The 23,631-nt window shown below is 35.9% G+C and overlaps 1 protein-coding gene and 2 long non-coding RNA genes across 3 annotated transcripts; 2 read left to right on the top strand and 1 right to left on the bottom strand.

Moving 5' to 3' along the window:
• The first annotated feature begins 179 nt into the window (after window positions 1-179).
• On the top strand, window positions 180-3,032 carry LOC123913139. The gene is made up of 2 exons (XR_006811574.1): window positions 180-752; window positions 2,763-3,032. It is a non-coding gene; the product is annotated as an uncharacterized LOC123913139 (long non-coding RNA).
• Window positions 3,033-6,204: 3,172 nt separating this feature from the next.
• Window positions 6,205-8,863, top strand: LOC123913138. The gene is made up of 2 exons (XR_006811573.1): window positions 6,205-6,777; window positions 8,788-8,863. It is a non-coding gene; the product is annotated as an uncharacterized LOC123913138 (long non-coding RNA).
• An 11,567-nt stretch (window positions 8,864-20,430) lies between these two features.
• LOC123913135 (organ-specific protein S2-like) lies at window positions 20,431-22,088 on the bottom strand. The gene is made up of 2 exons (XM_045963738.1): window positions 21,888-22,088; window positions 20,431-21,570 (listed from the first exon to the last, which is right to left on the bottom strand). Exons 1-2 carry the CDS (start codon window positions 21,930-21,932, stop codon window positions 20,593-20,595), a joined length of 1,023 nt encoding a protein of 340 aa, XP_045819694.1. The 5' UTR covers window positions 21,933-22,088; the 3' UTR covers window positions 20,431-20,592.
• Window positions 22,089-23,631: the final 1,543 nt, after the last annotated feature.

The raw sequence follows: 23,631 nt of genomic DNA, 5'->3' as shown, positions 1-23,631 counted from the left end.
GATCTATTGTTGGTAGTAGACGAGATTGTGTTGGTTGGGATAGACTAATTTTGTCAAACTTATTAATACGTGGAGTTTGAAGTGTTTTGTTGGAAATCGGATAAAAGAGTTATCCGGAGTTGTTTTAAGTCGGGTAATTTTCGAGGGCGAAAATCTTTTAAGTGGGGGAGAGTTGTAACGACCCGAAATTTATTATTCGTTATTTAATTATTTTATTACGCGAGGGCGTAATTCATAATTATTTTATTAAGCGGCGAATAATTAATTGGCGCGAATATAAGTTAATACGCGAGTTAGGAGCGTTACGTGAGTGAACCGTATTATTGGGCCTTGGATTTGTTATTGGGCTTTTGGCCCAATGGGCCAAGACAAGTGGGAAGGGGGCGGTTTATGTTAAGCAAGTGGGAGGGGAGATATTTTCATTGCTTGGTTGTAAGAAAAGTCAATAAAGTGGAAAGGAGATAAGAGCAAGAGAAAGTGAACTTGGTGACTTAGAGGAAATCACAAAACTCATACTTCTTCTTCCTCCTTGGCCGTGTATCTTCATTCTTCTTTCTCTTCCATCACCAAAATTTCATACCTTTACCAAATTGATCCATCTTAAGCTTGTTGGAAACATGAGAGTTCATGGATCATCATCCCTAAGCTAGGGCGAGCAAGAGAGCAAAGCAAGAGGGTGCTAGGGCTTGAGAAAGAGAGGAGCTCATGAGAGCTAGAACAAGAGGAGCTTGAGGATTCATCAAATTTCTAAGGTAAGAGAGTTAGTTTCCATGATTCATGAGTGGTTCAAGAGAGGGGAGGTTGTCTAGGCCTCCATTCCCAGACTCTCTCACTCATTTTCTTTGGGGTTTTGGGTGATTTTCTTCATGAATCATTGAAAGGAAAAGATCATGAGATGTTATTTATTCATGACATGATTGTATGAGGGAATATGTAGATGTTTGTTAAGGAAAAAGTTTGTGTTCTTGATGAATTTTGATATGTTCACAAGCTTGTATAAATGGAATCATAACTATGTGTATAAGTGTTTTTGATGGTTAAAATACTTGTGTTTAAGTGCTTATGAATATGCTTGGTTGATTGTGTTGATGTGTGGTTATTTTGGTGTGCTTTGCCTAAGCCCTAGATTGGCCTTATCCAAGCTCAATGATTTGCAAAGTGTTGATGAGTTTTGCAAAATGTTCATGAATTTCTTTGAATAATAAGCAATGAATGATGTATTGATGTTTAAATGGACTTTTGTAAGTGCTTTGAGTATGTATATATGTGTGATGGAGTTTAGAATATGAAAAATGGTCTATGTGAGAGTCTTGAGAGTTTAGAGTTTGAAATGAGAAATGTAGAAAATTGTTATCTATGAGGTCTGAACCTTTACGTGCATTTTTGACCTCTTTTCATTGTGAACTGGTTTTAGTGGCCAACATAAACGTTGTATCCCTGTTTGTTAGCTTTCCAACGAGTATATGTGTGTCTCCATTGGACTTTCGTAGCCCAAGTTATGATTGTTGCAATGAGAGGCTGTCCTGCAGAAATCCTGCACAATTTGTCTGTGGTGCACCGTTTTAGAGGAGTGGCGCCCAGGCGCCCAGAGAAGTCTAGAAATGCCATTTTGACTCTGTTTTGTGACGAAGGCTGGCGCCCCAGCGCAGGCACTGTTCACAGGATTGAAAATGTTGACTTTTGGTTGACTTTTGAGGGTTTTCGACTCCGGAACCTATTTTACTCAGTTTTTCGTGTAGACTCCGATTCCGGTGTTTGTTTTATGAGTTGAGGCATGCTTAATATAGTTGTTATATATTAATTGCATGAGGGTTGTGTTGATGTTTATGTGATGATAGCTTGTTGATGAATGATGATGTGTTGATGTATATGTTGATGATGTGTTGATATATATATGTTAGTTGATGTTGTTGATGTAATTGTTGAGGGATATCGAATTATGTTATTCGATAAAGACGGATATTAGGATCTTGTTATTCTAATAAAGACGGATATTAAGGTATTGATTATCTTAATAAAGACGGACGTTGGATAATGTTCCACGTTATTGTTGATGGGCTATATGCCAATTGTTGATGGATATATTCATGAGTTTTGAGTGCATGCATCATGAATATTTAGGAATATTGGCTTGTCCAATAAAGACGAATATCGAACTATATTTGTTTGATAAAGACGGATATCGGAGGTGAGATACTCTGATAAAGACGATGGTACCACATGCATTAGAGGTGTCTAGAGGACATAGCATGAATGTGAAGCATTAGATTGCATTAGGGATTATGTGCGCATTTTATGATAGATGATGTTTGACATATACTTGGTAAATGTTGATTGTTAATCCCTATGTGAGGAGCAGAGTCCGTCATGACTATAAAATGAACAACGTAGGGTCCGTCATGACCATAATCTGAACAATGTATTTGTGGTGTTAGATTACATTAGGAACTTTATGTATATTCCTATTGGTAATTGAGTTATATGATATTTGTTGATGTTTTGGTATTGTCCGAGACGACGTGAAACTATATGTTTGGTGTATTTTGTGGATGATTGATTATGTGATAATTGTTGACGTACAAGTGATGTTTGAATTATAATTTGTCTGGTAAATTATAATGGAATATTTGTTGATGAACGTGCGTGTGAGTTAGTAGTATGCATGATAGTGGTGTAAAGCGTAGGTGCATTCTTATGCTTGTTTTATTGATCATGTAAACTAACTCTCTGCTTTGTGTTAATTGGAACCTTTGGGGGTTCAGATATCCAGGTTGACAGGTTATATGTTAGCTTGTCCGAGTAGCGTGGTGAAGCTCCGCTCTGATTGTGACACGGGGAGAAAAGGGGTTTTGTATATATATATATATATATAAATTCCTTTAGAAAATTACTCTGTAATTGCTTATGTTTTCATATAAGAATTATTCTTTGTGAAAAGTATTGGTTTTGTATAACTTATAACGCATCGTGTTGATGCGGAGGATTTTGTATTTTGTGATATTCAAACCAGCGCTTTATAATCAGATTTTCAATTTTTCCGCTGCGTATTTTCGAAAAAGATTTTATAAAGGCAGAGTTAATTAAATAACGGGTTTGGGTGTTACAAAGTGGTATCAGAGCGGGTCATCTTCGGACTGTGAGGTTATGTGTCAATCAGAGCCGTTCTGTGCAGTCAGATCGAGTGAGCGTGTGTGCCAGTTGTGTCTGTCTTTTCTTGTTGTGTGTACTTGATGCGATTGATACTTATCATTGTTATAAGTTATCAAGTCAAGTAGTGGTTGTGTATTTTTATGCTTAAAGTTTTAAAAATTTGTGTGGTTTGAACTTTTGGTTTGTAGATGCTTATTGCTAATTGTTGATGATCCGACATGATGTAAAACTGCATGTGATGAAGATTTTGTTGAAAATATAAGATTATTTTCTTTTGAGTAAGTGAAAATGATTTTTTCACTAGAGTGAGAAAGGAGTAGGATGTAAGTAGATCCTAGTGTGTGTTGTTATATGTTTGTTTATAACATGTGGTAGATTGATTACTAGTACTTAGTGTGGTTCTTTAATTGAACTATGTGAATGTATTCTCATGATGAGAACTTGTTTGAGAACATGCTATGTTTTATACATGTTTGAGTAGATGTTGTAAGTATGCGAGCAAATGAAATGTAATGCATGTACTTGACTCGATGTCTTGTGTACATGGATGTTTTGTTGTCTTACATATATTTTAGTTATAAATATATGTATTGACATGTTGTTGTGTTTGCGTATGCTAGTTGGTATGAAGGTTGTTACACTAGTATATGTGGGGAATAGAATACTTATGTATTTGCGTAGTGGCGTATATGTCAAGAGGACTGTACAGGATATTTGTGTAGATGTCTAGGTTTAATGCCTTACGTTTACCCTTGTACGCGACACGCATGTGAATGTTGTCGGTACTAGATTCTTTTTGGGAGAATATATTTAGAATCGATAGAATGACTAGGAGTTTATACCGGAAGTTCTAGTGGAAGAGTATAGATGGGTTTGAGATAAGTGGGGGAGAAAGTTGTGTCTCTCCGAGATGGTTCGAATGTGAAGAAGTTAGGATGGATGGAGATGCTCTTGAAGTAGATTGTTCAAGATTGATTAGTGTTGTTCGAAGTGGAAGGAACTTGGACAACAAGTTGTGAGGATTGCTAGATGAGAAGTTGTTGGACTAAGTGTTCGTCATGGGATCAACACTGAGATTGGTTAAGAAAGATGAAGACCGTTTGGAAACGATTGGAGATCGTGTAGTGTACAAAAGAGTATGGACTAGAGGCGGATGAGAACTACAAGAATTTCTCAGAAGCAATACCATGGAATGGAAGGAGTAGGACGTTGTCGTTCAGACAAGTTGAGTAAGGACGAGTAGACATCAATTTGATAAGGGATTGAAAGTAAAGTTCTTATTTGGAGAGTATTTTGGAGGAAATATTAGATGATCATTCCGGAAGATTCAGAATGAGTCGAACTAAAGTTGTTTAGCCGTAAAGAGAATGTGACCATTGTGGAATGGTGGAACGGACAGAGATGTTAAATGGAAACCGTTGTTGGAAAACGGAGAAGACGTTGTGCGTTAAGAGTAGGCGAACCTAGTGATGGTTATAAGAATGGTGGGAATACCTATAGAGTTGTATCGGTGTGAGCTAAACTTGTTAATTATTAGCAAGTGAACCTTTAAGGAAAGTAAACATTTTTGAATAGTTCGAAGAGACTAGTCAAGATTGGAATAAAGATTTTGTGTGGATGAACTTTAGGATGTTATGACTTTAAGATAGTCACGAGATGCGAATAAGAACTGATCGAATGGAAAAAAGTATGTTTGTCACAGTGAAGAACGATAAGGAACGTGACTAGTTGGATTGTGTGCGACAAATAAGGACGTTGTTGGAATCAACAAGATATGAACTGTGGTTGTTTGGAAATCAACTTTTGGATAGTCACCGAGATTGAATATGGAATTACTAGGTGATCGAGAAGAGCCTAGGAAGGATTTATAGCGGTTGAGTGTGTTAGAATCGAGTAGTCATTTCTTGGAAAGATTTGAGAAGCTTAGAATATAGATGTTAAGCTTAGAGAACCATTAGTGTTGTATAACCAAGGAAAAGAAGTGAGTTCTCATAGTAGATGAGAATGGAATTAAGAGATACCATAGTAGGGTTAGTAAACTTGTGAGGGTATCAAGTAGTAGAGGATGGTATGAGTAGTAGAGTTATTTCAAGATGGAAGTGGGGTGACAATTTGATGGATTTTGTAAGAGCTTGTCGAGAAAGAAATAATTTCATTTGGATAATGATCGGACGATTAGTGTCGGAGTTGGATGAAACCCTAGGAGGTTGAGATGGAACTGAGAGCGAAGTATCATTTTTGGATGTTTGGAAATAAGAAAGTATCAGAGAGAGTGTTTTGTAACATTCGGAAGTAAGAATGAGATTGACAACGACTTATTGGAAAAGTTGGTGGAGATTTGAGATGTTGGACACATCGTATCCGTTGGAATAGTAAAGTTATACCATGTGGTAAAGGAGTAAAGGATTTCGAATATTTTCATCATGGACGGTGAAACAACAGTGAGTCTATGGGTGACTTAAAATAATATTTTGATAAGGGTATCGCGGCGGAAAAGCTACATTGGAAATGTTATGTTACGTAATCTAAGAATTTAACGGTTAGAGGTGGTGAATTTGATAAGTGTCAAGAAAAATTTGAGGAGTTGATCAACAAAGGAATGTTGAGGTTGTGTTGTCGACTAAATGATTGGAATAAGATTCGACGTAGTTAAGTGATTGAAGAAAAGTTGAGGACTTATGGAACTTGAAAAGTTGTAAGGTATTCAACGAAAACGTCTTTTCAAGGTGTATTAGACTGATTAGAGTTTGTTTTGAGTGGTGCAATGAGTACCGTAAGATATTAAGTGGACGTTTTGGTGGTTTGATAAGAATGGTTTATACCGACATCATGATTGTTGACTATCTATCGACAAATCGAGGGATTAGCTGTCCTTGATCTATTGTTGGTAGTAGACGAGATTGTGTTGGTTGGGATAGACTAATTTTGTCAAACTTATTAATACGTGGAGTTTGAAGTGTTTTGTTGGAAATCGGATAAAAGAGTTATCCGGAGTTGTTTTAAGTCGGGTAATTTTCGAGGGCGAAAATCTTTTAAGTGGGGGAGAGTTGTAACGACCCGAAATTTATTATTCGTTATTTAATTATTTTATTACGCGAGGGCGTAATTCATAATTATTTTATTAAGCGGCGAATAATTAATTGGCGCGAATATAAGTTAATACGCGAGTTAGGAGCGTTACGTGAGTGAACCGTATTATTGGGCCTTGGATTTGTTATTGGGCTTTTGGCCCAATGGGCCAAGACAAGTGGGAAGGGGGCGGTTTATGTTAAGCAAGTGGGAGGGGAGATATTTTCATTGCTTGGTTGTAAGAAAAGTCAATAAAGTGGAAAGGAGATAAGAGCAAGAGAAAGTGAACTTGGTGACTTAGAGGAAATCACAAAACTCATACTTCTTCTTCCTCCTTGGCCGTGTATCTTCATTCTTCTTTCTCTTCCATCACCAAAATTTCATACCTTTACCAAATTGATCCATCTTAAGCTTGTTGGAAACATGAGAGTTCATGGATCATCATCCCTAAGCTAGGGCGAGCAAGAGAGCAAAGCAAGAGGGTGCTAGGGCTTGAGAAAGAGAGGAGCTCATGAGAGCTAGAACAAGAGGAGCTTGAGGATTCATCAAATTTCTAAGGTAAGAGAGTTAGTTTCCATGATTCATGAGTGGTTCAAGAGAGGGGAGGTTGTCTAGGCCTCCATTCCCAGACTCTCTCACTCATTTTCTTTGGGGTTTTGGGTGATTTTCTTCATGAATCATTGAAAGGAAAAGATCATGAGATGTTATTTATTCATGACATGATTGTATGAGGGAATATGTAGATGTTTGTTAAGGAAAAAGTTTGTGTTCTTGATGAATTTTGATATGTTCACAAGCTTGTATAAATGGAATCATAACTATGTGTATAAGTGTTTTTGATGGTTAAAATACTTGTGTTTAAGTGCTTATGAATATGCTTGGTTGATTGTGTTGATGTGTGGTTATTTTGGTGTGCTTTGCCTAAGCCCTAGATTGGCCTTATCCAAGCTCAATGATTTGCAAAGTGTTGATGAGTTTTGCAAAATGTTCATGAATTTCTTTGAATAATAAGCAATGAATGATGTATTGATGTTTAAATGGACTTTTGTAAGTGCTTTGAGTATGTATATATGTGTGATGGAGTTTAGAATATGAAAAATGGTCTATGTGAGAGTCTTGAGAGTTTAGAGTTTGAAATGAGAAATGTAGAAAATTGTTATCTATGAGGTCTGAACCTTTACGTGCATTTTTGACCTCTTTTCATTGTGAACTGGTTTTAGTGGCCAACATAAACGTTGTATCCCTGTTTGTTAGCTTTCCAACGAGTATATGTGTGTCTCCATTGGACTTTCGTAGCCCAAGTTATGATTGTTGCAATGAGAGGCTGTCCTGCAGAAATCCTGCACAATTTGTCTGTGGTGCACCGTTTTAGAGGAGTGGCGCCCAGGCGCCCAGAGAAGTCTAGAAATGCCATTTTGACTCTGTTTTGTGACGAAGGCTGGCGCCCCAGCGCAGGCACTGTTCACAGGATTGAAAATGTTGACTTTTGGTTGACTTTTGAGGGTTTTCGACTCCGGAACCTATTTTACTCAGTTTTTCGTGTAGACTCCGATTCCGGTGTTTGTTTTATGAGTTGAGGCATGCTTAATATAGTTGTTATATATTAATTGCATGAGGGTTGTGTTGATGTTTATGTGATGATAGCTTGTTGATGAATGATGATGTGTTGATGTATATGTTGATGATGTGTTGATATATATATGTTAGTTGATGTTGTTGATGTAATTGTTGAGGGATATCGAATTATGTTATTCGATAAAGACGGATATTAGGATCTTGTTATTCTAATAAAGACGGATATTAAGGTATTGGTTATCTTAATAAAGACGGACGTTGGATAGTGTTCCACGTTATTGTTGATGGGCTATATGCCAATTGTTGATGGATATATTCATGAGTTTTGAGTGCATGCATCATGAATATTTAGGAATATTGGCTTGTCCAATAAAGACGAATATCGAACTATATTTGTTTGATAAAGACGGATATCGGAGGTGAGATACTCTGATAAAGACGATGGTACCACATGCATTAGAGGTGTCTAGAGGACATAGCATGAATGTGAAGCATTAGATTGCATTAGGGATTATGTGCGCATTTTATGATAGATGATGTTTGACATATACTTGGTAAATGTTGATTGTTAATCCGTATGTGAGGAGCAGAGTCCGTCATGACTATAAAATGAACAACGTAGGGTCCGTCATGACCATAATCTGAACAATGTATTTGTGGTGTTAGATTACATTAGGAACTTTATGTATATTCCTATTGGTAATTGAGTTATATGATATTTGTTGATGTTTTGGTATTGTCCGAGACGACGTGAAACTATATGTTTGGTGTATTTTGTGGATGATTGATTATGTGATAATTGTTGACGTACAAGTGATGTTTGAATTATAATTTGTCTGGTAAATTATAATGGAATATTTGTTGATGAACGTGCGTGTGAGTTAGTAGTATGCATGATAGTGGTGTAAAGCGTAGGTGCATTCTTATGCTTGTTTTATTGATCATGTAAACTAACTCCCTGCTTTGTGTTAATTGGAACCTTTGGGGGTTCAGATATCCAGGTTGACAGGTTATATGTTAGCTTGTCCGAGTAGCGTGGTGAAGCTCCGCTCTGATTGTGACACGGGGAGAAAAGGGGTTTTGTATATATATATATATAAATTCCTTTAGAAAATTACTCTGTAATTGCTTATGTTTTCATATAAGAATTATTCTTTGTGAAAAGTATTGGTTTTGTATAACTTATAACACATCGTGTTGAAGCGGAGGATTTTGTATTTTGTGATATTCAAACCAGCGCTTTATAATCAGATTTTCAATTTTTCCGCTGCGTATTTTCGAAAAAGATTTTATAAAGGCAGAGTTAATTAAATAACGGGTTTGGGTGTTACAATCAACATGAGGCAATCACGTTATTCTTCACAAACTTTCCGAAAGACATTTTAGTGGTGAATCTACGTAGAGTATTTGCAAAGTATGGAAGAGTGGGAGAAGTGTACATCCCTAAGAAAGTGGATACATGGGCAAGACTCTTCAGTTTCGTGAAGTTCAAAGAGGTTCAAAACATGAGGTGTTGGTTAAGAAGCTGGAGGTTGTTTGGTGCGGTGCTTTCATGGTCCGTGTCAATCTGTCATGCTGTGGCAAAGATAGTAAGAAACCCTTAGAGGAGTCTTCGGTGCAAGGTGGAGGTGCAAGAGGAAAGATTGTTATTGTTCATTAAAGGTAGTCATTTAAATCAGCATTGAAAGGAGAAATGTGTCATTTGGAGAAAGAGTTATGGTGAAAGGTGTCAACAGAGAGAGTGATAGGGAAGGCATATAAAGAAATAGGTTTGTTCACCATCAACAATGGTGTTTGAACAAAACTTAGAATTACATCATGTTATAGTGCAATTACGTAGGGAGGTTGATGCAAGGGGGTAATATAAAATATATCTAGTCGAACCTTAAGTTTAGAAGGATATACGAGAGACTATTGGCAAAAGAAGGTTTGGTGGGAGGGATTGGTAGTAGATTTTATTCCTTAGTCACAAAAAATGATGGCTTCTAAGAGAGATATTTAGGTGAGAATTTATAAGGTTTCTTTGCATTTATGGAGTGAGCAAATCTTCTAAACGTTAACAAACCAATGGGGAGATTTCATTGGCTTGAATGATGATACTCATTGTCGAGTCCATTTTGATATGATAAGGGTAAAGTTTTCTTCTCCATTCCTAGGGACTAATGATTTTTCTCATCACATTGTGGTCCATGGGATAAAATTTGAGGTCCACGTGGTGGAAGAAAAGGGGCAGGGTCGTTGGAGTTTCTTCACTTGCAAAAGGAGGAAGATCAGTTAAGGTGGAGTGCAGTGGTGTCTTCATATGATTTTGGTGACTAGAGACCAGTGGTGGTATTGGGAAAAGTGGGAGACTTTGGTGAGTTTGAAAGTGATGGGTCAAAGTATTGTCATCGGTGGGATACCGTGGAGATTCAGAATGTGCATGTGGTAGTTGAAACAAATGGAATTTTGAGAATAAGTCTCGAGGACCTTTAGGAAAGACAATTGTGGAAGAGTCTATTTCTAGTAACTATGATGTATAAACTAGGCTTGAAGGAGACTAAATCATTGGCACAACAATCGAGGCAAAAACAATACGAGGTTTGTCAACATCAACAAAGGTATATCAAAGACGGTTGGGTAATGAAGTGGAGCATGTAGATGAATTTATGGGGTCTATCGGTGAGGGTTCCAAGGAATGGTCAAGAAAAATTCAAAAGGTGTGTGTATCGTGTGTGATTGGCTCAATTCTTGAGGACCAAATTAATCCTCTTAATAACAACTTGGTAGAGATGGATCGAGCCCTATCCAACAAGAAGTCTGAGGCGGGACATACTCATACGACTGAGAAGGCGGGTTTGGGCCCATGAGGTCAATTATTAGAAAAACTTGATGAATTGTTTTTGGATTGCAACTATTCCGTTTGAATATAACAATGTGTCTTCTTCTTCTTCGACTTCATGCAAGAAAATCTAAACTCTTAAACCAGTAAAGAGCCATAGGAAGACTATGCCTCATCTACATTTTCCTCAATTTGGAGTCCTCAAATGCATCAAACTTGTGGAGGTAGTCAAAAGCGTCTGTGTGAATATTATAAGGCGAAAGGGAATGTAAGGGATAAATGACGGGGTCCAACATCATAACGGTGCATGAGAACAAATAATTATGGGGCAAGGAGAAAAATGGAGGAGAGATTGAAAGTAATGAGGATTTGGGGGAAGTGGGTACTGCTACCCTGGCCAGTCCGATGGTTGTTTCAGTCTCACTTAAAATATGTAACTAAAAGTTTTTTTTGTCATTTGAAAATGCAAAGAATAATCAATCTGGCGTGAACTATATTTTGGGTGAAGTAACTCTAGATGACGTGGATAGTTATGAGGTTAATAGGAAATAACCGCTAGACAAAGCTTTAGAAGTAGAGGAACTTCTCCACAATCTAACCACTAGCCAATTATTTTTTTATTTTTTTTGAGTTTTGTTTCTCCTCAATTTTTTTTATTATATTTTATTTTCTTGTCTATTTTTATTGTGTGGAATTCAAGGGCGTCACTGGATTTTAGGAGGCCCTGTGCAAAATATAAAAGTGGACCCTTAATATAAAAAATTTATTTATTTTTTAAAAAAAAACTGTCGATTTAAATTGCGTATAATATAAAAAAAAAAATCATTTTTTATTTTTGTAAACATATATATTATCAATATTAAACCAATTGCATCAAATCAAATGGGATAAGAAATACAAAATAATTATCTTTGTATATAACGTCAAAAAGGAACCTCCTAATCTAAGTTTAAATTTTATGGAAAGATTAGAATGGACTAAAACTATATTTACGAGTATAGATAACTAATCTATTGATACTCATATGATATTATATGAACATTAACAATATATAACTATTAGTTTATAGCCTAAAAATTAATCTATTAATATATATTTGATATTTTATAAGTATAAATAATATATAATTAATATTATAGGACCTCAAAATTTTGAGGCCCGATGCTGTCGCACACCTCGCACATGTGTGCAAGCCGCCACTGGTGGAATTAAGGTGTGATATGATATGTTATGTTGATATTTCAGCTTAGATTTTTGTCAAAAGAATTTTTCAAGCACCGCACAGGTTTTTTTTTTTTTTTTGAAACATCATAATTTATTGAAATCACCTTGGGTACTGTTATCTCATATTTTAGCTCAAGGTAAAATATGTTATAATCTCCAGTTCCAAAGACATTTATTGCTGTAAAAAACCTGTTGAAATGGCTTTAGGTAGCCTTAATCTTTAATGTCTTCAAAAACAAGAGAGGTTCTTTCTCTTATCGTTTAAATGAAGGTTAAGGGTAATGTCTTCAAGAACAAGAGAATCCTAATGGAAAAGCTTCATAGCTCGAGACTGAAGAATCTTTCGATGGAAGCCAATGAATCGAAGTAGTCAAGAACTATGGACTTAGAGCATTTTCTATCATTTAAGTGTGATTCGACTTCGACGGTTACAACGGTTTAAAGGCCTTGGTTCATTTCAAATGCAAGAGGACGCGTGGCTGAAGTTTAGTAGTTTAACGTTAGGATAGACGTTGCTTAGTTTTTCTATAAATAGAAGTATGTATAGTCGAAGTAGGGGTCACAATTCATTTACACAAAATCTCAAACACTCAAAGTATCCATGTTAAGGCGAGAAACGAGTTACTCGAGAAAGATGTATGAATCGGTGAACCTTTACATTTCTTTGTAACTTTTACATTCTAAATGCAAATTTACTTTTCATAAGTCTTTATTTTCTTAAAGCATTTACAAATTCTGCTTTTCATTAGTTCCCTCGTTCGAGTGAACTTGCTTTAATTGCATTTGACATATGTTTCAGAAATTAAACATATTGTTCTTTTATAAAATAAGGATGTCTTTAAAGATAAACTTCCAAGTTTCCTTTAACAAAATGCATGAACAATTGTCCCGAGATTTACTAGTTGATCTCTCAAGTAATTAATTTAAACTAGCGGTTGTTTACCAAAAATCAGTGTAAACAAATTGGCACGCCCAGTGGGACCGGTTGTTTTGTGCAATTTACATTGTTTAAAAGAAGTTTATTTTCTAAAAATCCTTTTACAAGTATTAAGACAGTTAGTGTTTATAGTTTGTGTTTTGATTTTGTATGCATTTGAGAAGTGGTAAATCTTTACCAAATTTAACTAGTGTTAAATCTAAATCAAAAATGGTTAGACCACCAAATAATAATCAAAACAATAACAACAATGTCCCGAATCCTGAAGGACAGCCAACACAAGCGTCAATTAGTAACGCTACTGTCATGGCCCAAGGCTCTGGAACATCTGCTTCGAGCGTTCCTGCAGTCAGTTTTGGGAATATAGGGGTAACAATGCCCTCAACAAGTTCGACTGTATCTGGGTCGATATCTTCGTTAGTATCACATGGTATAGGGGGCAGTCAGCCTGGTGCTGAAGATGTAAGGAGCCCCATTCGATCATTTTTGCTGAACCAACCAGGATTAGGAATGCCAGACTCTTTGATGGCAGGCTTACATAATTCTAACCCAAATCCTGACAGGAGTACCATGCCTTCCCCAGCAGCCTCTGTTGTGGGAAATAGGACCAGAGATATTGCCTTACAAAATTTAACCAACGTAACTATGATGTCCTTTCGACAACAAATGGACGAGAGTAATCATGAAATGGTTAATACTCTGACTTCACAATTGGGGACTATTTTGAACCCTTTAATCAACGATACAAATAATAATTATCAGTTGCTAGCCCATCAGATGGGGCGGATTGCAGATTTTTTTGGTACTCCCACAATGCCTAACCAAAACCTTCAGCCCATTCGAAACCAAACACAGGTTCAGAACCAAGGGTTTCATGTGAACAATGAAGTTCCAAACAATCAAGTACCACAAGTGGTACAAGAGGAACCGCCGGCTCCAGTGGTGCACCATGTGCCAGAGCCTGAAGTAATTTTGGTTAATCGAAATCAGAATGCTGACGAAGTGATTCGAAATGTGCAAAGAAATAATTTTGCGCAACAAGATAACTTGGCAAATTTAGTCGAAACTATTTTAACTCAAAACGGTTTCAATGTTGGCCTACATAGGCCTAACTTCATTTCCCCATTATCTGAATACGTGTTACAAACTGAATTGCCAAGGGGATGGAAGATCCCCAAATTCACAAAGTTTGCTGGGGACACAACTGAGTCAACCGTGGAACATGTGGCAAGATTTTTTGCCGAAGCAGGAAATTTGGCAGATAATGAAAATTTAAGGTTGAAATATTTCCCAAATTCCCTTACAAAAAATGCTTTCACTTGGTTCACAATTCTCCCTCCCCGTTCGATTCAGCATTGGACTCAATTGGAAAGGGCTTTCCATGAACAGTTTTATATGGGCCAATCTAAGATTAGTTTGAAGGAATTGGCCAGTGTCAGGAGAAAGACACCAGAGTCCATAGATGACTATTTGAATCGATTTAGGCTACTTAAGGCTAGATGCTTTACTCAAGTGCCTGAACATGAGTTAGTCGAAATGGCTGCTGGAGGCCTAGATTATTCAATTCGAAAGAAATTAGATACACAACATCTAAGAGACATGGCACAATTAGCAGATAGGGTAAGACAGGTCGAACGCCTTAAGGCTGAGAAGGTTAGATCATCGAAGTTTCAGAAGAGAGAAAAGATTGCTTATGTTGAAACTATAGATGATGATGATGAGGAATATGTAATAAACTATGGAGACATAGAGGATAATGAAATTAATGTGGCCGAATTAAAACCTGGGCCCCCCTATGTCTGCAAATTACTGAAACCTTCGAATGGAAAAAATCCTGTCGAACCCAAGAATGATAAATTTGTCGCTAAAACTTATTCGTTTGATATAACTAAATGTGATGAAATATTTGATTTGTTGGTTACTGATGGCCAAATTGTTGTTCCAAAGGGATTGAAAGTGCCTCCCCTTGAACAGCAAAAGAAAAGAGGTTTCTGCAAATTTCATAATTTTTTGGGTCATAAAACCTCACAATGTGTTCTTTTCAGGGATCTAGTTCAAAAAGCTTTGAAAGATGGAAGGCTGAAGTTTGGAGAGAAATCCGGACACAAGATGAAAATTGACGAAGATCCACTACAAATATCTGATGCTTCCTATGTGGAACCGGTCGAATGCTTGATGATCGATGCCATGGACTTATCAGGAGGCGCTCAATTAGTTTCTATTCCAGAGAATGAATACTATGAAAAAATGAAAGTAGTATATCCTGGGGCTGAAGAGGAACTGATTGATTTTCTACAAAGGTGTAAGCTTAACAAGTCTGAGGTGATGCTTTGCCCAAGGTGCAGTGCTGTATTCGACAAGAAGGCTACTGAGGGCCTTAACAAGTTTATACCATTCAGAAGAAACAAAGAGAATTGGCCAAACTCAAGGCCAATGAAAAAACAGAACATGGCGCATGCTAAACCAATACATCAAAGGTTGGGCAACCCAAATACTTTTGTGCCATCCAACAAATCACCAATGAACAAATGGGTTCATGGTCATGCATCCAACTTTGTCAGAAACTCTGTTGACAAAGGAAGTTCGAGTCATTCTGTCGATTCGAAGAAGTATGCTTACAGAAACAATTACAAGGGAAAGAATCCCATGACCCGCACACAATGGCGTAGGCATCAGCGCCAACAAAGGCTCTCCCTCCAAGAGGCTCAAAAGACTGAAGACAACAAAGGCAAACAAGTTGTCGAAGTGGCTAGAAGGCCTCTGAAAGAAAGATTAACTCAACCAGAGGATGATCAAAAGGTTGAGAATGAGTTTGAAGGAGAGAACATGGAAGATGAGGATCTCCTTGATTCAGATCCCGAGTTTGATGTGCTGGTGAACGTAGTTTCGATCCTCCCTGCTGAATATGACGTGTGGTCAGAAGTGACTGAAGGGGAGGATGAATTCGATGAGTCTGAATTGGCTTTACACAAGCCAATGTGTTATTATGTAATGAATAATGGCTGTTTAGAGGAACAGATGGCCAATTTTGAGAGGCCAACTGAGGGAATGAAGAATCATTTGAAACCCCTCTTTATTCAGGCCAAAGTAAACAATGTGGGAGTCAACAAAGTGTTGATTGATGGAGGAGCAGCAGTAAACCTGATGCCAGAATTCATGATTACCAAGATTGGTAAATTCTCTACTGACTTGCACCCTCACAACATCGTTCTTTCGAATTACGAAGGTGAGACTGGTTTCTCGCTGGGGGCAATTCAAGTCGATGTGGCAGTTGGCAGCACTGTTAGGCCAACGTTGTTTTTGGTTGTAGCATCGAAGGCCAATTATAATCTGCTTCTAGGAAGGGAGTGGATACATGGCGTTGGAGCGGTGCCTTCGACTCTCCATCAGAGAGTGAGTATTTGGAGAGATGATGGTGTGGTAGAAAATATCGAAGCTGATCAAAGTTATTTTAGGGCTGAGACACACCACATAACCAAGCATTCATTTGATAAGAAATTGGCGAATATATCGCCATGCACTGAACAGGGATATGCCTATGCCCCTGCTGATAATGTCTACCATTCTGTCAAATTGGATCCAACTCATGGATTCATTTGGGAGAGAGAGGAGATAGACGAAGGTCCACATGTGGATGAAGGCAAAGTCCGCCCAACTGGGTGGGACCTTGGAGAATACTACGATGACTAAGCCCAATGCTTGGGCCAAGATTTCGGCTTATATGGCCGAAAACAAGATAAAGATGGCTTTAGAAGCCACAATGCTGCAAGAAAATATGGCTATCGAAGCCAACCATTGCGAAAATGGCAAATTATTGCCAATGATTCAAAAAATGGACTGCATCTATGATGAAGAACCATTAGGATTTGAGAAAGATCCTTCCAGTTCCAGTCAAAAGATGCAGGCCCAAGATCCTTTGGAAGAAATAGATATTGGAGATGGCTCTATCAAAAGGCCAACGTACATAAGTGCCAATATCCCAAAGGACCTGCGTGATAAACTGGTCGAACTCCTTAAAGAGTTCAAAGATTGTTTCGCTTGGGATTACAATGAAATGCCAGGCTTAGACAAAAATTTGGTCGAACACAGATTACCCATTCGACCAGACAAGAAACCAGTTAAACAATCACCAAGAAGATTCGCACCAGAAATCCTATCTAAGATCAAGGAGGAAATTGAAAGGCTGCTGAGAAGCAAGTTCATCCGGACTGCCAGGTATGTCGAATGGTTAGCAAATATAGTTCCTGTCATTAAGAAAAATGGTTCTCTTAGAATATGTATAGATTTTAGGGACTTAAATAATGCTACCCCTAAAGATGAATATTCGATGCCTGTAGCAGAAATGTTAATAGATTCAGCAGCAGGTTTCGAGTATCTTAGCATGTTAGATGGGTATTCTGGATATAACCAAATTTTTATCGCTGAGGAAGATGTGGCAAAAACAGCTTTTCGATGCCCAGGGGCTTTGGGTACCTATGAATGGGTCGTAATGCCATTTGGATTGAAAAATGCTGGAGCCACATACCAAAGAGCAATGAACTCAATTTTCCATGATTTTATAGATACTTTTATGCAAGTATATATTGATGATATTATTGTTAAATCATCATCACAAAATGATCATTTGGTTTGTTTAAAAAAGTCATTCGAAAGAATGAGAAAATATGGATTGAAAATGAATCCATTGAAATGTGCTTTTTGTGTGCATGCAGGAGATTTCCTTGGGTTTGTGGTGCATAAAAAAGGCATTGAGATAAACCAAAACAAGATAAAAGCGATTTTGGAGACTAACCCTCCAACAAACAAAAAGCAACTTCAATCCTTGTTGGGAAAAATCAACTTTCTGAGAAGATTCATTTCGAATCTAAGTGGTAAAGCCCAAGCTTTTTCACCATTGCTTCGACTCAAGAAAGAGGATGTTTTTACTTGGGGGCAGGATCAGCAAGAAGCATTCGATGCAATCAAAAGATATTTGTCTAATCCTCCAACTCTGATGCCACCAATTAGAAATAAGTTTATGAAGTTGTATATTTCAGCATCTGATACCACATTAGGTAGTATGTTAGCCCAAGAGGGCGAAAATGGCGAAGAAAAGGCCATTTATTATCTAAGTAGAGTCCTTAATGATGTTGAAACTAGATATAGTAGTATTGAAAAGCTTTGTCTTTGTTTGTACTTTTCTTGTATGAAATTGAAGCATTATATAAAGCCTATTGATGTTTATGTTTATTCTCATTATGATGTTATTAAACATATGTTGCTAAAACCAATTTTACATAGTCGAATTGGGAGATGGGCTTTAGCTCTTTCTGAGTATTCACTTTCATACAAACCTTTGAAAGCAATTAAAGGCCAAATAGTGGCTGACTTCATTGTTGATCATTCAGCAATCGAATCACCTCAAAATTACATTGCTCTAGAACCATGGACTCTGTATTTCGATGGGTCTAGACATCAACATGGTACTGGAATAGGTATTTTGATAATTTCCCCACAAAAAATTCCTACTAAGTTCAAATACAGGATTAATGGTATTTGTTCGAACAATGAAGCTGAATATGAGGCTTTGATAGCAGGATTAGAAATATTATTAAGCCTGGGGGCAAGAGACATTAAAATAAAAGGTGATTCAGAACTAGTTTTGAAACAATTGACAAAAGAATACAAATGTATCAAAGAGCATTTGATTCGTTATTTTGTCATAGCAAATGCGTTACTAAAACGTTTCGATTCGATTGACATAGAACATGTTCCTCGAATAGAGAATCAAGAAGCAAATGACTTAGCCCAGATTGCTTCAGGATACAGAACGTGACAGTTTTGTAAGAAGTAAAACGGTTATCTTCTTAAATGCCATGACATCATCAAATCGAAATAAAAGGAATGGCGTTTGGAAATAGAGGTACTTTGAAAAATGCCAATCTCTTATTTCATTCGAGTCATTCAAATCGAAATAGGCATTTTTGGGGGCAATTTGTTATCTCATATTTTAGCTCAAGGTAAAATATGTTATAATCTCCAGTTCCAAAGACATTTATTGCTGTAAAAAACCTGTTGAAATGGCTTTAGGTAGCCTTAATCTTTAATGTCTTCAAAAACAAGAGAGGTTCTTTCTCTTATCGTTTAAATGAAGGTTAAGGGTAATGTCTTCAAGAACAAGAGAATCCTAATGGAAAAGCTTCATAGCTCGAGACTGAAGAATCTTTCGATGGAAGCCAATGAATCGAAGTAGTCAAGAACTATGGACTTAGAGCATTTTCTATCATTTAAGTGTGATTCGACTTCGACGGTTACAACGGTTTAAAGGCCTTGGTTCATTTCAAATGCAAGAGGACGCGTGGCTGAAGTTTAGTAGTTTAACGTTAGGATAGACGTTGCTTAGTTTTTCTATAAATAGAAGTATGTATAGTCGAAGTAGGGGTCACAATTCATTTACACAAAATCTCAAACACTCAAAGTATCCATGTTAAGGCGAGAAACGAGTTACTCGAGAAAGATGTATGAATCGGTGAACCTTTACATTTCTTTGTAACTTTTACATTCTAAATGCAAATTTACTTTTCATAAGTCTTTATTTTCTTAAAGCATTTACAAATTCTGCTTTTCATTAGTTCCCTCGTTCGAGTGAACTTGCTTTAATTGCATTTGACATATGTTTCAGAAATTAAACATATTGTTCTTTTATAAAATAAGGATGTCTTTAAAGATAAACTTCCAAGTTTCCTTTAACAAAATGCATGAACAATTGTCCCGAGATTTACTAGTTGATCTCTCAAGTAATTAATTTAAACTAGCGGTTGTTTACCAAAAATCAGTGTAAACAGGTACAAGAAGTACACAAGGAGACAAAACAGGACAAAACGAACATGATAACAATACAATAACTCACTAGGAGTTTACACCACAAAACAAAACAAAGCGAAACACCAAAAACCAAACCCCACACCCAGGCTGCTCACTACCAGAAAAAAAAAAAGAAACAGAACAAGGAAACTCCCCTACAACACAGCTCCCCACGATCACCTCCGGAAGCAATAGCATGGTTGCTGCTGCCACTCGTACAATAAACACGGCGCAATCTTCAAACGATGAACACTCCACCTCCACGCCATGACCTTAACCTCTTCCACTAAATCTTTAGGATCTTTAACAACATTATTAAAAATCCTAGCATTTCTTGCCTTCCATAACACCCACAACCGTCAAATGCCAAATAAAAAGGAAACCATTACGCACCTTTTTATTCGATGATGCAACATAAAACCAAAAGAAAAGCATAGACAGATTTGGAGGAATAATAATGTCTACATTCAGCCACTTGCACCGCACCAGGTTTTATTTGTAGAGAATCGTTTTATACTTGTTGTAATAATTTGCCCGACTTCTTCCATCTACAATGATTTTCACATGTTGGTTAACTATTGATAAGTATCTTATTAAAATTAATCAACAAAACTTCAAAATTAATTTTTCACATGTTGATCAAATTGACAATCGAAACTAAAAATAGCGTAAAAGTGCATAGCAGCGAATCTTATTATTTTAGTCGATATTTAGTTAGGAGTTTATCTAGCTGTCCTTAAATATACTTTGGGTGCACCAAACACCTACACCACTCTTAGCCTACTTGTAAATTTGGAAGAGCAAGTACATATAACAAAGAAAAGATTGCACATTATTATTATTAAAATGATTCTAAATCATCCAATATTTTACATATTAATTTATTCAAATACAATAATACATCACACCAAATTTATTATTCGATACACTTAGCACACATTTTCTTTTAAGGCTCCACTTTCCCAATTATTATTTATTCATTATACTTGGTGGCGCTTGGCCTCGGTTCAAATTCCTCGTTCACATGTAGTTTCTTACCATTATAACCATTACCGTCATACTTTGAAACATTTGGAATGGGTTCAAACTCGTTATTTACTGGTAGTTTCATATTATTATAGCTGTCACCATCATACTTTGAAAGATTTGGAATGGGTTCAAACTCGTTATTTACTGGTAGTTTCATATTATTATAGCTATCACCATCATACTTTGAAATATTTGGAATGGGTTCAAACTCGTCATTCACCGGTAGTTTCATACTCTTATAACCATCACCGTCATATCTTGTAACACTTGGTATGGGTTCAAACTCATTGTTCACCGGTAGTTTAACACTCTTATGACCATCACCGTCATACCTTGTAACACTTGGTATGGGTTCAAACTCATTGTTCACCGGTAGTTTAACACTCTTATGACCGTCACCGTCATACCTTGTAACACTTGGTATGGGTTCAAACTCATTGTTCACCGGTAGTTTAACACTCTTATGGCCATCACCATCATACCTTGTAACACTTGGTATGGGTTCAAACTCATTGTTCACCGGTAGTTTAATACTCTTATAACCATCACCGTCATACCTTGTAGTACTTGGTATGGGTTCAAACTCGTTGTTCACAGGTAGTTTAACACTCTTATAACCATCACCGTCATACCTTGTAGTACTTGGTATGGGTTCAAACTCGTTGTTCACCGGTAGTTTAACACTCTTATAACCATCACCATCATATCTTGTAGTACTTGGTATTGGTTCAAACTCATTGTTCACGGAATGCTCATCACATTTACCTTTGGCATGTTTTTCTTGGGCTTTGGATTTTTTCAAAGGTTCGGTCTCAGATTTCAGTTGAAGAAGTCCTTGAATTCCCTCTGGCATCTCTTCATCTTTCATAACAGTTTTCCAGTATTCTTTTAGATCTTTTCTTGATTCTATAGTAGCAGCAAACTGATCAAGATTACAATGAGAAGACAAGAAAAAAAAAAAGAAAATTGTGGTTAATACACACATTATAGTAAACTCTAGATTTTAAAATTGTAATATCGATCAATAATTTCTTTTAGAGAACATTAATAATATAATAAACAGAATTTGATAGCTGAAATTATCATTTGACATTATTAATGAATTTTACTAATATTAGCATGTAATAGAATTTGATAGATAAATTTTAATAACTGTATTATATTCATCTTCAATAACCAATATAAAATACTGATAATGAAAAATTATAAATTGTAAAAACTAGTAAAAGGAAAACACACCAAGAAAAGGAAGAGGAAAGCAAGCAGAGCAAGAGCAGGCCTCATTTCAATGTAAAAAGCTGGTTTCCTCTTATTTTGTCTATGGATATATCTTTCACATTTTCAGTAGTCCCTATTTATAGGGCGTATAAATACTAAATAGTAACCGGCCAACTTTATAAATTTCATATAAACAGTTATTTCATCTATTATGAAGCTGTCAATATCCTATGATTACACTTAATTATTTATGTTATTTTCTTATATTATTATTGGTGTCGACGTGTCAATATCCGTGTTGTGTCAAGTGTCTGTGTCCGACTGTCCGTGCTTCATTTATTTATTTTTGGGTAAATGATCATTTACCCCTCTGCAAAATAAGCAAATTTTCGTTTACCCCCTGCACAGATTTTTTTTCTGTTTACCCCCTTGCAAAAAATAGATTCCCTCATTTCGCCCCCTGGGTGTACAGCAGGACAAGTGACTATGCAAACATGTTGACGTGGCTTGTACATGTGGAAAAAATCATTTATATTTATTTTTTTAATTACACGTCAGATAATATTTTTTTAAAAAATAAAAAATATTTTTTTCCTACAAAATAAAAAAAAAATTCTGTTTTGTTTCCCCAAAATTTTTTTAAAAAATTCCTACAAAAAAAATTAATTTTTTTTTCATACAAATGATTTTAAAAAAATTTCCTCCCAAAATAAAAAAAAAAAATAGAATTTTCTTATTTTGCTCCTAAAATAAAGATTTACTCCGAAATAAAAATTTTAAAGATTTATTTTCAAACTTTTTGAATTAAAAAAAACATAATCTTTATTTTTTAAAAACAAAACTTTATTTTTTGTTATTCTCTTTGAATTAAAAAAAATAGAAAAAGATTTTCAAAAAAAATATAAAATAGAAAAACAAGTTTTATTGGTGTTTTCTTCTTCTATCAAAACCATTTGCCCTAAAACTAGAAAAATATAAAGAAGCAGAAGACAATAATGAAGTAGAAGATGATTTCGGCGACTGAAGAAGACGACGACGAATACAATCATGACGGTGGAAGCAAACGATTACGGCGAAGATTTTGTTTTTTTTTTTTAATTCAAAAAGATTTGAAAATAAATCTTTATTTTTGGAGTAAAATAAGAAAATTCATTTTTTATTTTATTTTAGGAAAAAAATACTGAAAAAAAGAAGTTATTTCTAGGAAATGTTTTTTAAAATTTTGAAAAAAAAAAAATTCGTTTTCTAAATTTTGTAGGAAAAATAATTTTAATTTTAATTTTTTTTAAAAAATATTATTTGACGTGGAATTTAAAAATAAATATAAATGATTTTTTTCCATGTGTACAAGCCACGTCAGCAAATTTGCACAGTCACTTGTCCTGCTGTACACCCAGGGGCGAAATGAGAGAATCTATTTTTTGCAGGGGGGTAAACAGAAAAAAAATTTGTGCAGGGGGGTAAACGAAAATTTTCTTATTTTGCAGGGGGCTAAATGATCATTTACCCTTTATTTTTTAAGTAAATAAACATTTTTCATTCAAATTGATAGAATACATCGATATAATACAAATTCAAAATTGCTAAAAATGGAAAGGATGAATATACGAACAAAGTCACAAACTCATAACATTCATGTATATACTTTATAGCATAAAATGACAATGTTTGACTATATTGAATCCCAAAATATTCATACCCCCGGATCTATAACATTGATGACACCAAAATCATACACTGGATCGGCACTAGATCAAACTTAATC

Source organism: Trifolium pratense, linkage group LG3, assembly GCF_020283565.1.
Source record: "Trifolium pratense cultivar HEN17-A07 linkage group LG3, ARS_RC_1.1, whole genome shotgun sequence".
Classification (NCBI taxonomy): Eukaryota; Viridiplantae; Streptophyta; class Magnoliopsida; order Fabales; family Fabaceae; genus Trifolium; species Trifolium pratense.
This window is presented reverse-complemented; position numbering and strand designations above follow the sequence as displayed.

Excerpts from the sequence above, each read along its gene's own strand:
- LOC123913135 (XM_045963738.1), bottom strand. The coding sequence starts at position 21,932 with ATGAGGCCTGCTCTTGCTCTGCTTGCTTTCCTCTTCCTTTTCTTG. Across the intron at positions 21,571-21,887 it reads CTTTCCTCTTCCTTTTCTTG|TTTGCTGCTACTATAGAATC; the intron begins GTGTGTTTTCCT and ends AATCTTGATCAG.